Source organism: Triticum aestivum, chromosome 4D (genome assembly GCF_018294505.1).
Source record: "Triticum aestivum cultivar Chinese Spring chromosome 4D, IWGSC CS RefSeq v2.1, whole genome shotgun sequence".
NCBI classification, from domain to species: Eukaryota; Viridiplantae; Streptophyta; class Magnoliopsida; order Poales; family Poaceae; genus Triticum; species Triticum aestivum.
This window is the reverse complement of record NC_057805.1, coordinates 8,120,364-8,130,343: the sequence shown is the minus strand read 5'-3', so window position 1 is coordinate 8,130,343 and position 9,980 is coordinate 8,120,364. Positions and strand designations below refer to the sequence as shown.

Genomic DNA, 9,980 nt, shown 5'->3' with positions numbered 1-9,980 from the left:
GTGTACTCACGTAGGGCGATAAACTATTAAGAACCTCATCAGACATACTAAAAAAGCTAAACGTCGCAAGTGACACCTCATTGGCAAGCCGATTAATTTTAGAAAAGTTAAAATTCTGGAATAGCCTAGAGATACTCCTTTTTTGGCGGAAGAGCAGCCTAGGGATACTCAAAACCTCTTTCTTCAGATTGATGAGAGGAGACATGTCAAGCTTATCATTTGCAAGGAAATTACCTACAAAAGGACAGCCAGTTTTCAAAATAATAGATTGGTGAAGGATGACCGATATAAAGCTTGGCATGGCAAGCATGAAGCTCAGCTTCATTCACACTGGTACACTGTCCAATAAAACCCCAAGAAGAAATAATGACTTCGCCAGACTAGTTTCTAGCAATCACCCCCACACTGGCGGCATTAATGCCCTATGCAAAACTGGCATCAACATTGATCTTGATATAATCAACAGGGGGAGGTTGTTGCACCACATGACCTTCTAATGGTGCATAATCTGCCTTTACCCCTCCAACCCTTCCCTTACTTTAGTTATTAGAATCCAATTCAACATTACGTGACAAGACGAGGATGACCAATAATTATCGACATAATTTACAGAGAAACTAATGAATTCCTTCCTCTTTTCAAAAATTAAGTCATTCTCAAATGCCAGACTCGCCAGAAGAGACACATAATTTGCTCTTGCTACTGCAAACTGAACCGATCCAATCGAACTAGTAACCAATCCGGTCCCGATAACTTGAAAAGCTCTTCCTCAAGAATATTCCACATGCCCTCAAACCAAAGCAGAGCACGAGCCTTAGGACAACTCACGAGACCGTGAAGAGTGCTATCATCTTTCTCACCACAAATAGAGCACATACATGAATTAGTCTAATGGTGTGTAGCTCTATTAACCTAAACCACCAATATATTTGTTGTGGCACGCCACGCAAAAATCATGATCTTGTGGGGGAACATGAACGTTTCAAATAAAATCCCGGAGCATTCTTTTCCTCATTTGGTTCGCCACTAGATTGGCCCAACGTATCCTGGCTATCCTTGAAATTAGCGTAAAATTGTACACAGTTTTAACGTAAGCAATAAAATCTCCATCCCCCGAAGAGTGAATACGAATCTTTAAAATCTCCTCTGCATCATGGGGATAGAAAATGTGCTTAATCAAAATTTTGTTCCTACACTTTGCCATGCTCATGACTAAATTTGACACCCACCCCAGCCTAGAAATTATTAGTCACTTATCGCGGTGGAGGGGGTCCGGCCACAGCTTGTTTACTGTAGGTGCCTTAGGACGTGAATCTAGAATTAATCAAGTCTAGCCCGTCGACGTGTATGATACACGGCCGCTCGCATGCATAACAAAAGAAAGTGTATTTGCCCTTGCTACTATTATAAGCATACGTACGTACGATCAACTTGCATGAAAACTCGCAACTTGTAGTGTGTATGGTACTCCTACTGGTAGTACAGTATTATTATATCTGGAGCTGTGCAAGTGCGAGTGATACTATTATCGTCCAAGCGATCAATTATTATCTTGAGCTGTGCAAGTACGCACTGCACTGTGTATGCATGCTTCTGCTCCGACACAAGACACCGCATTCAAGATGTGGCTCCGAGATTCACGTCGGTCACCGGCACGCTAGCTTTGCCCATCGCATCAGAATTATTTAGGCCAACTCCACGGCCCGACTCCATTCCGTCGGGCTCCGTTTGTTTACGGTAAAACAGATAAACAGGTCGGCCCAGCGCGCGACGGCCCGGATCTATCTGATTCGTTTTGTATCCGGGTCGATCCATTTCGAACGCAAACTTGCGCCGGGTTTGAGTCGTCGCGGACACCGAACGGACGTGCCGCTCGTTCGCGTCGGCCCGCGTGGCGGGCGGCCACCTACCTCCCACCCGTCCACATCAATGCGCACGGGCGGCCGGCCCCACCTGTCATCGGTTTAGGGGAAGGTCGCCGTCCTTTTTAAATGGGGAACCCGTGGATCGATCGTCGTCCACACTACCCCACTCCATCCCGCGGTGTCCTCGAAACCCGACAGCGCGAAAACCCTAGGCCCTTCCCCGTCCTCGAGCTCGGCGGCCGGCCACCTTGCAGCCATGGGCTTCTGGAACCCAGGCCGCAAGGGGAAGCACGACCGCGAGGCCGGCTCCTCGTCGGGACGCCGCGCCGGCTCCGTGATGAAGGAGGAGCCCGCATCACCACCACGCCGGGCCCCCGCGCCGCCCGCGTTCTCCATGGCCCCCACGTCCGCCGGTGAGCGCGACCGGCACTACATCCGCGCGGATGCGTGCCGCCGTTATTGGGAGACGAGGACGCCGCTCCCCTGGAGCGACGTCCACCTCCCCAAAAACTGGCACTTGTCCGCCGACCGTGTGCCGATCCCGCCGGTCCCGGCGAGCGGCCGTGCGCGCCATGAGGAGATCGAGCGCTGTCGCCGCCTCCTCCCCGACGACATGTACTATGACGACGGGTACGCCCCAGACTCCGTCCTCTAGGACACCTGGCTCAGGGACGAGCACGACGTGCGGCGCGCCTCCTTCTTCGCCGGCACGGCGTCTGGGCCGCGGCGGCCACGTCGGGAGCGCGCAGCGCCCGCTCCCCAGGAGCGCGAGCGTAGGCGGGTGCGCGGCCTCACGCCCACGCCGTCGCCTTCGCCATCTCCATCGCCACCACCACCTCCTCGCATGACAGCGGAGGAGGAGGCCCGTCTCATGGCGCGTGTCATGCAGGACTCCATGCACACGCACGACGAGCGCCAATGGGAGGGCCTCGAGGAGATGATGGCCCGCTCCGCCGCCGGCGAGGTCGCCATCCCCAAGCTGGAGATGGTGGCCGCGGAGGAGGCGATGGAGGAGGAGCCGGTGGCCGCGTTCCACCCGGGCCTGGTGGGCCAGGGGTGGGGCTGGTCGTGCACTGCTCCGGAGATAGCCGACGCCGTGGGCATGAACTGGTGCGTCACTCCGCCGCGGTCACCAGAGCGGGAGGCGTCGCCGCGGGAGGAGCTGGTGCAGGCACCTCCCGCCGTCCAGCCCGCCCCCGTCTACCACGCACCGCCGGCCCACCTCTGGACGCCGCCGGCCTACGTCGACCTCGTCAGCGACGACAACGACACCGGTGGCCACTGAAGACGGCGACGACGGGCATGGCAGGAGCGCGCGGTCGGCGGCCGTTTTTATTTTGTTTTTTATGTTTAATTAATGGCACTGGGGCGTTAAGTGAACCGTGAACTTGGGCCGTTTTGTGGCCATGATCCTAACTTAAGTTTTAAGTATATTTAACTATGTTTATTTACTTTTTTAAGTCATTTTATTTAAGTTTTTATATTCTTTTAATCACGTCCAACACAGACAAGATTTGGGGTGCGGCCGCGCGCTGGGCACACCCACGAACCAACGGACAGACACGGACATGGGCGAACCCATTATCACCCCAAAGGAACAAAATCCGGCCAAACCGAACGTCCGCTTAGGGTCGTGCGGTGGAGTTGGCCTTACCTCACTACTACGTACAGGGCCTGAAGGGTTGGCCGTACATTTGCTCGATTGGGATTGGAGAATCATTTATTTATGTGTACGTGCTCCGGTCCAAGCGATCAATTACACAAAGCGTTAAGAGCATCTACAAACAGACCTCTCAAATCCGTCTTAAATGTCCGGGCAGACCGTCCGGTCACTGTCCGGTCACGATTATTTGATTCAGACGGGCGTCTCAAACGGCCCTCAAACGTCCGGGCTGACCGGCATCCCGATCCGAGCTGACCGGCATCCCCGAACACGCCCGCCACGTCGGCCTGACGAAGGGCCCCACACGGGAACGCCTGGAAACCCGGCCGTCCGACAGACACCGCGTCCGTCGCCGCGGTGTGAACACCGTGTGGCGCAGCTCCGGCAGGCCGCATAGTGCCTTGCCCGACTATTTAAGCCGGCCGATGCCCCCAGCCCTAGCACATCCGCCTCTTCCCTCCCTCCGCCGCCACTCGAGCCCGTTAGCCATGCCCCACGCCGCTGCTACTACACGGTCCAACACCGTCTCTTCCTCCTTGAGCAGATCCGGATCCGTAGGGAAGTGGGGCTACGTCTGGAACTAGGGAGGAGGAAGAGAAGGTGGAGGAGGAGGTGCCGGCGATGGAGGAAGAGGAGGAGGAGCCGGAGCCGACGGACGAGGAAGAGGAGGAGGAGCAGGAGTTGGCGGAGGAGGCGCCGAAGCTGGATGTGGGGGAGGAGGAGCCGCCGGCGATGGAGAAGGACGTGTGCGTGTGGCCGGAGCAGCACGCCATCCTGAGCTCCATCCGCTCAGAGTCGGCTGCGGAGGCAAGGCGTCACTGTCGGCAACAGATGGAGACGGCCCAGGCTCTGGCGCTAGCGGCTCCGGCTCCGGCGACTCAGGTCATCTACGACAATGACGAAATTTGATTAGTATAGAACGTAGTACGTAGCTATATATATTCTGCATGATTTTATATGGATTTAGGGGGATGAATATGAGAGAGTTGTATGTGAAAAAGGAAATATGAGGCGTGTCCGGTCACTGTCCGCGGGCGTTTGAGGGATCGAATTTGTCAAGTCCGGCTATAGATGCTCTAATTAGTTGCATCACGAGGTGTGCTCCGGTCCGAAATTGCTTCACTTACGGACGATGCTTACAGAAACTGTTGTACAGACAGATGTGCCAGCGCCTAATTCATCCCTCCTCCTCCCAGTCTAATGATTCCATTTAAGCCTGCAAGTTTAAATTCATCGAAAGTTGCCTGTAAATGTAGCATCTCTCTGCTCCGGTCCGGTGCATCAAAAAACTACTCCCTCCGTCCCACAATACAAGGACTTTCTCAAGCTAACATAGTTTAAAAATGTTTTTTTATTATGAGACTGATGAAGTAGCACAGAAAGTGTACAGTTTTTTGTGTGTGCAAGAACGACAGTGTAGTTTTGTCTTGAAAGATGCAGTAATTATTTTAAGCCCCGATGCACTGTTGAATCATGCGCGCATGACGAGAACTAATTTATTTGCATAAAATTTGCCGCGACGGACACTCTGCCAGCATCTTTGAACGGCTTCGTGCTCCTTGAACCTTGATCTCTACCGGAGTATTGTTATCCCGGCCCTATGACGTGGGTGCAGCCAACGCCGCCTCTATCCTCCCAACAATGTCCTCCGCCGTGACGCTGAAGCCTTCGTCCACCTGATAAGATAACAATGTCGTTCCATCCATCAGTTGGTGTCCAAATAAAGTTTTTTTCAGTTCAGTTGACGATCTCGACAGGTGAATATGCATGACACGTGCATTGTTAACACTTCAACTGCAGCTATTTGTTTAATAATGTAAGGATAAACACACTTTGCTTCTCCGAACCACAATGTCAGTCTCGTACAAACTACTGGAAAAAAAATGCTGGTACTTTTTGTGTGTGTAAAACACAGTAACTTCCGTCCAAAGATGCATGTAATCGAAGCCGTAGCCATAAGATGTCACAGCAGAGCAAAATGTCCTCTTTAAGCTTGTACATAAACTGTAATAAGAATGAGCAGCATATTGGGAGTAAATTAATCAAGTTAAACGAACTTGCCTTTGCCATGACGGTTATGATGACAGTGCAAGCCTGGAACGGGACGGCATTGGCGTGCGTGATGCTCAGGTGTAGCCCCTCGACCTCGGCGAGCAGCCTGATAAGCACCCCCTTGCCGTCCTCGCAGTGGATCCTCACCATCACGTTGCTCTCTGAGATCCTCGCCTCGATCTCCGGCAGCACGCTCCCGGTCGTCGTCGTGGTGCTTCCAGCTGCTGCCCCGGGACCTGCAGACGGTGACCGGCAGCAGCCGCCGACGTCATCGTCTTGCGGCACGGCGGTGCGCGACTTCTTGACGAGCACCACCGACTCGACGGCGACGCTCCTGAGGTTGCGGTCCTCGAGCGCCTTGAGCTTTTCCTGCTGCTCCTTGACGTACTTGACGGCGTCCGAAAGGATCGTCGCCTTGTCCATCTGAGCGATTAGTTGGCCAGTCAGTTGACAAAATTTTGTTGTTGGATATGAATGTGCAAGAAGAGGCGCGGATCGACCTTCTTGAGGCCGGGGATGACGGTGGAGAGCTCGATGAATCGCCGGTTGATCTTCTCCCGGCGCTTCCGCTCCGCCATGATGTGGTCCTGCGCGTACGGCGCGTGTCCAGCCCTGGCGGCGCTCTTGGCGGAGGCTCTCCTCGACGGCGGCGACACGTGGGCCTGCTCCACCACGCCGGGGCCGTCGAGCGCTCCAGCTGAGGGAGCGGTGGCGGGGCTTGGCGCCGCCTCGTTGCTCGGCTGCGCCATGGCCGAGGTGAAGTTCCAGCTCATGGGCAGGTAGTTGTTGCTGCTGCCGACGCTGCAGGTCGTCGCGCAGTTGACGTCGTTCTCCACGACCGCGGCAGACGTGCTTTCACGGCCGCCGCTGTCGCCGGAGCTCCAGCTGTCGGTGGATAGGAGACGGTGGCCGTCTTGTACCGCCATTCCCGCCGGAGCCGTGCCGTGCTGCAACGCCGAGCGGCGGAGCTCTTCGAGTGATGGGAAGTTGTCGCCGGCGGCGTAGGCAGCGGCGAGCGGCGGGTGGTCGTGCTGCAGCGTGTCCACGGCCCACTGCATGAACAAGCTGGAGTCGTCCATGGTCTCCAGCTGATACATACTGCTTCTAGCTAGCACCTGATGGAGCTGCGCGCACCAAAAGAAATCACATGAAAATGCAGAGCTTGGACCGCTCTATTTATGCCGGCCGAGTGATTCGGCCGGTCAAGCGCGAGCCGTGCGATCTAGTATAATCGTATGTCTCCTGGACGTTTTCATGCGAAACAGTTTTCAGTCTTATCCACGCGTGAGTCGCTCTGATCCACACGTTCTTCTGTCATCTCCTACCTCTGACTTCTTTCATTCCTCACGGGGGCGTCACTACCTGCACACGCCGCCGCCGCACCCGGCTCTCTCGGGAGAGCTGGGCACAGACCCTTCCCCTTCCCTCCCCGCCAGGTAGGCCGCCCGCCCTCTGCCCCTCTTCGACGCGAGCGGGCCACACATCCATAGCCTGCTGTGAAGCCTCTCCGAGGGAGACGACGACCATGGTTCGAACACAGCCATTGTAGTTAGATGGTCACAGCAAATAGCTCATTTGGTTCCAGCAAAGACGGTCGTCGGTCGCAGCAAATCACCCTCCCGTCGGAGCAAAACACGTCACCAATTGCTCGGTTCCAGCAGGGCGACATGCGGTTGCAGCTTTTCTTCTCCCCGGCTCCTGCACCTCCTAGTACCGTTGTAGCTTTTTCTTCTTCCAGTACCGCAATGCAACTTTTCTACTGTATGGTTCCAGCATCGGTGGCATACGGTTGTAGCTTTCTACTGCCTGGTTTCAGCACCGGCGACATGCGGTTGCAGCTTTTCTTCTCCCCGGCTCCAACACCGGTGACTTGCGGTTGTAGCTTTTTCTCCCGCCGGTTCCAGCACCGCGACATACGGTTGTAGCTTTCTACTGCGTGATTCCAGCATCGGCGACCTGCGGATGCAACGTTTTTTTGTGATCTCATCGTTAAGCTGCAACTGTCATCGCGGGTAGCTGCGACCGGCGACTGTTTTTTGTTGCTGGAACCTCCTGTTATTTTTGCTACAATCAACTTTTGTTGGATTTGATGTTTGTGGGATTTTTGTTGGAACAGAGTAAATTGTTACTGGAACCGGCTGTTTCTCTTGCTACAATCAAATTTGTTGGATTTTCATGTTTTGTAGGATTTTTGCTGGAACCAGAGTAATTTGTTGCTGGAACTGGCTGTTTCTTTTGCTACAATCAAATTTGATGGAGTTTGATGTTCGTGGGATTTTTGCTGGAACCAGAGTAAATTATTGCTGGAACCGGCTGTTTCTTTTGCTACATCCATTCATGACAGAGATACGACCCGGCCGGGACGGCGAACGATGCCTCGTTTTGCTACAAACCATCACCGGCGTCGACCCCGTGCTACAACTGCGTTGCTTTTTTCTTCAACCGACAACCGCAAAAGCTACTAACTAGTGAGGATTTTTGCTATGATGGGCGATGGGGGATGGCGAGCTACGTCGGGGGTATCGGGCATGAGCGCCGGCGAGCACGCCGACGAGCTGTGGCCGTCGCACACCGGAGCTGCAACCGTCCCGCACAGGAGCTATAACCCGCAGGAATGCGTCTGTTTGCATGGGTGAAGCCTGCAACGAGGCCGGCCGTCAAGGGCTGCAGCCGGCGACTAGGACGGCCGGCGAGGACGGCGGCCGGCGAGGGCGGCCGGCGAGGACGGCTGGCGAGGATGGCTGGCGAGAGGCGGTGACGGGAGAACACGCATGGCCGGTGAGATGGACTGGAGGGATGAGATGCAGAAAAGATTCATTCGTACAAGTGCGTTGACGAAGACAACGACATATCGAACGGATCAAATTGACCCAATCGGGCGGCTGGGGCTAGTCCGGCCGAACTGTTCAGCCGGACTGCCGGCGCATACCAGCGCCCATTTCTATGGGTAGCAGGACGCGACCGGCGGCCACAATTACGTACCTCGTGGGAAGAAGACGGAGAGCCCGGCTGCGAGCAAATGATTGCATGAAGATGTAGTAGGAAGAGCAAGCCATCCAATCCAAATCAGCTTAGATTTGGGTGCGTCCTGCCCAATCCATCCTCACGCTTTTCTGCCTTTCTCCATGGATGTATGTAGGGCATATCACATTTATTTATAGATACCATACTCTAATGAGGAGCTAGGGGGATTGACGAATTCACCACGGACGCTTTGCTGCTTTGCTATGAATTAAAAGACTATTTCGCCTTGGTGCAACACACATGTATCAAACCAATGATTTGATCCTGGTAGACTGGGGATATAATAACCCTCCTAACTGTTGAGTATATTGATTAGATTGGAAACATAGGTTAGACTAGAAAATATTCGGGTTTGCCTTGTACTTCAAATAGATCATGTACTCCTATATATATACCCACGAGGCTTAAGAAATAGAATAAAAAGAACTATTCCACCAATCCTTTCTTTCCCTTTTAACATGGTATCAGTTTTCGGGTTCTAAACCCTAGCCGCCGCCGCTTCTGCACCCGCGCGCCGCCCCTGGAGCGGTCAGCCTCCATGACCGCCGCCGGGGGCCGCGCCGCCCGTACCTAGGGTTCGTCCACCGGCCGTGTTGGCCGGCTGCCCTAGATACTCTTTTTCCCGAGCCCTCGCTCCGGGTTTTTTCGCTCTCTCGCCGGTCGTTTTGATCGGCGTTTTCTTTTTGATTTTCCGATCTTTGCTTGATCGGTTTGCGTCGCCCACCGCCGCCGTCGACACCCCGCGCCTCCACTCCGACACCGGCGCGTCCGGCCGGCTACTTCACCGACACGACGGCCTCGCGCGACAGGCGGCCACTCAAGGCCGTCGTCCGCGCGCCGGCCTGCCCGTCGCCCTGCGCCGGCCATCACCGCCCTGCTCCGACCAGGACACGTGCATCGCCTACACCCGGCGGCCTCAGAGCATCTCCAGCCGTTGGCCCCCCCAGGACGCATAAAAATCGCCCCCTGGGGGCGAGCCGGCGATTTGTTCGGCGCTAGGGGCGGTTTTGCGCCCAGTCGTCGCCCCCAGCTCGCCCCCAGTCGCCGATTTTGGCCCACTTTTGAAGCCCCATTTCGGCGAAAAAGGCCCATATTCGGCGTGGTTCGCCGTGGCTCGGCGTTCAATTATCAACATAAATATTTTTTTATCACATATTTCATCACAGAAAATTCAAATACTTCAACAAAATAGTTCAACAACAAATAGTTCAATACAAATTATATAATTCAACAAATAAAAACTCATATTTCATCACACGTCGCGCCCGGTGTCGCCCTTGAGCCTCCATAGGTGCTCTATCAGATCTTGCTGCAGTTGATGATGCACCTGTGGGTCTCGGATCTCCTGAAGCATACTGAGGTAGGCAGTCCAGGTT

General features: G+C 54.6%; 1 protein-coding gene across 2 annotated transcripts; it reads right to left on the bottom strand.

Moving 5' to 3' along the window:
• Window positions 1-4,861: 4,861 nt before the first annotated feature.
• LOC123099359 (transcription factor bHLH18) lies at window positions 4,862-8,695 on the bottom strand. 2 transcript variants are annotated; one of them, XM_044521530.1, is made up of 4 exons: window positions 8,563-8,695; window positions 6,081-6,704; window positions 5,590-6,003; window positions 4,862-5,204 (listed from the first exon to the last, which is right to left on the bottom strand). In XM_044521530.1, exons 2-4 carry the CDS (start codon window positions 6,675-6,677, stop codon window positions 5,127-5,129), a joined length of 1,089 nt encoding a protein of 362 aa, XP_044377465.1. In that variant the 5' UTR covers window positions 6,678-6,704; window positions 8,563-8,695; the 3' UTR covers window positions 4,862-5,126. The 2 variants fall into 2 exon arrangements, with proteins under 2 accessions (XP_044377465.1, XP_044377464.1); XM_044521529.1 differs by lacking the exon at window positions 8,563-8,695 and having other exon boundaries at window positions 6,081-6,801.
• Window positions 8,696-9,980: the final 1,285 nt, after the last annotated feature.

What these genes read in the sequence shown, in the direction of transcription:
- LOC123099359 (XM_044521530.1), bottom strand. Translation starts at nt 6,677, where the DNA reads ATGTATCAGCTGGAGACCATGGACGACTCCAGCTTGTTCATGCAGTGG. An exon ending in TCATCCCCGGCCTCAAGAAG is followed by an intron (nt 6,004 to 6,080) that starts GTCGATCCGCGC and finishes CTAATCGCTCAG; the next exon opens with ATGGACAAGGCGACGATCCT. An exon ending in TCATAACCGTCATGGCAAAG is followed by an intron (nt 5,205 to 5,589) that starts GCAAGTTCGTTT and finishes TTATCTTATCAG; the next exon opens with GTGGACGAAGGCTTCAGCGT.